This window comes from Octopus bimaculoides, chromosome 1, assembly GCF_001194135.2.
Source record: "Octopus bimaculoides isolate UCB-OBI-ISO-001 chromosome 1, ASM119413v2, whole genome shotgun sequence".
NCBI lineage: Eukaryota > Metazoa > Mollusca > Cephalopoda > Octopoda > Octopodidae > Octopus > Octopus bimaculoides.
In genome coordinates, this window is record NC_068981.1 from 108611415 (window position 1) to 108613964 (window position 2550).

A 2550-nucleotide genomic window follows, 5' to 3' on the forward strand; every position below is an offset into this window, starting at 1 on the left:
ATATATATATATATATATAAATAAAAGAGAGAGATTCTGTCCGTTTGTTTGTTTGTCCACCAAAATGAAACTAAATGCTTCAGGGGAAGCTTTATGCTTTTTCTATATATATAAAATCGAAATTCTGTCTCTTTCTTTCTTCGGCAAATTGAAAGTACTTGGTTCAAGGGAAGCTATTGTACTACTGCTTAATTTCTTACACTTAATCCAATATGTAATTCAACTGATTCCGTCGATGATTTGGTGGCTGAAATATTTCCTAATCTTCTTCAGAATTACAACAATACAGATTGGATCTATGAGCGAGCTATTCTGGCTCCAAAAAATGTTGTTGTACATAACATTTATAATATGCTATTGAGTTAACTTCCAGCTGAAGTATTCACTTATAACTCAATTGACTGGGTTGTTGACTACCCCATCGAATTTTTGAACTAACTAGAACCACCAGGTACAGCCCCTCATGGTCTTCAGCTGAAGTGCCGTGCTTCGATAAGATTTTGGCCCATTAAACTCAGTATCTCTCCACACGGTGAGCTCACAACAGCTGGACGTATTGCGTTGCAACTGGACTCATGACGGTTCTGTTGCTTTATATGCATTCACAAATCTCCTGGCAATCCAAGCACTAACCTCAACTGCTTTCTCCCCAAATTCATTGAATGTCTTCCTCGCAGCAGATACACCAGCCACCTTCAGAAAACTTCTGAGAGAAGCTGCTGTGAAACCCTTACAGTCAACCAGCTCACAGATGTAACCCTTCTCCTGAATCTCAACTACCAGCTCTTCATAGCCCAACAGCTTCCGCTCATGGGCCTCAGCAATGCGCTCCTCCCATGGCACAGTAAGCTCCCCAAGGACCATACGTCTCTGACCCCCATCTACTAACATCAGGTCGGGCCGGAGTGCTGACACAACGATGCTTTCAGGTAATGGCTTGTCCACGAACACCTCCCATTTTCTCTCTTCGGCCTGCCGAGGTTTCTGTCCCTTTGGCATCACACCTTGCTTCACAAATGCTGTCTTGTGCAAGCTCAGTTCAGGCACTTGACCCTTTCTTGCAGCTGAAGCAACAACGTTTAGCATTAAATTATGTCTAAATGCATACCATCTAGACTGGAGTGCTTTTGGGCAAGCTGACAGCATGTCTTTGAGGCTGCCATACTTCCCACACAATGCCCTGCACTGAACAATGCCCTGCACACCAATCAGACCACTTCAACTCCAGCCTTTTGACATTATCCCAATTCAGCCACCGACCCTGCTGTGCTTGTTGTGCTGCGTGACCCAGACGCCTCTCATCTTCCAGCTGCCTTACTTGTTGTTCACGTAGCTTCCGCTGTTCTTGTTCACTTGATTCAGACCAGAACTGCTCTCTCTTGACAAGCTCCACACCAGTCCTGCCGCCTATAATCACTCCACGCACTTCAGCATGCTGGGCCATCTCATCAAGCTGCTGCATCGCCTCAGTGACCTTCCACTTCCTACCAGTGTTCAAATCTGGTGGATTGTCCTGGATCACAGTGTATGTTTTTGAGTGTATAAGTAAAATAGTCGACTGATTCCTTAAAATACATTATTCAGTTTCAGATATGTCAATTTAGTTGTTATTGCTAGTATCTGAAAGGTCAAGTGCAGGCTCATTTGTTAATTTCCATTTCATAGGCTCACATATATCACAAACGCTTGAAACCTTTATTTTATTTTATTTATTTATTTTCTTATTATTTCATTAGGGTTTCATTTGCATCTAAGATGTTAAAGAGGAACATTGAATTGACTTAACAGTTTTTTTTTTTCGATCTGGACGGATAAAAAGTAAGATTGACCTCGGCAAGTTTTTAATTCATACTATAAATAGTCGTAACGAAATTCCAGAGACATTTTGTCCGACACTCTAACGATTATCTCAATAGACCTAAAACACAGTATTCTTAAAAAACCGAAGTCTACGATGTTGTATGGAGCACTAGAAGAATCTTGTTACTTAAAGAATCTTGATGCTTTCATGTTATGAAGAGAATCTAAAATCAATTTTATACATCAGCGTTTAACTTCGTATTCAAATTGGTCATGTTCTTTTTGTTTGTTTTTGATTGAAAGGTTTTGACTTATTGTTATTGTCTTACCTCTCTCAATCTAAAAGCTCCAGGTGAATTAGATTTACATTCAGAAACCAATAGTTGAGTCGGTGTAAAGTACAAGGGACACTACTTAAGTAGGCCATAAGAGTTATCTCCCTTCCTTCATTTTAACCTATTGCATCTATCTATCTATCTATCTATCTATCTATCTATCTATCTATCTATCTATCTATCTATCTATCTATCTATCTAATCCTTGTTATGGCCATACTGGAGCACTGCATATAGTGCTTCTCGTTTTCTGTTTTGAGTGATTTATAATTGCATATTCTGTGTTGCAACTTTTTGTTATCTTTATACAATCTTTCTGGGAAAAGTGTATGTAGGCATGTATGTGTGTGTGTGTGTGTGTGCGTGTATATATATATAATTATGTGTGTGTATATATATATATATATATATATAT

At 39.2% G+C, this 2550-nt stretch overlaps 1 protein-coding gene across 1 annotated transcript; it reads right to left on the reverse strand.

The window, feature by feature from the left end:
* Positions 1-573: 573 nt before the first annotated feature.
* On the reverse strand, positions 574-1086 carry LOC106871694 (uncharacterized). Its single transcript, XM_014918301.1, has one exon. It carries the CDS (start codon positions 1084-1086, stop codon positions 574-576), a length of 513 nt encoding a protein of 170 aa, XP_014773787.1.
* Between the last annotated feature and the right edge of the window lie 1464 nt (positions 1087-2550).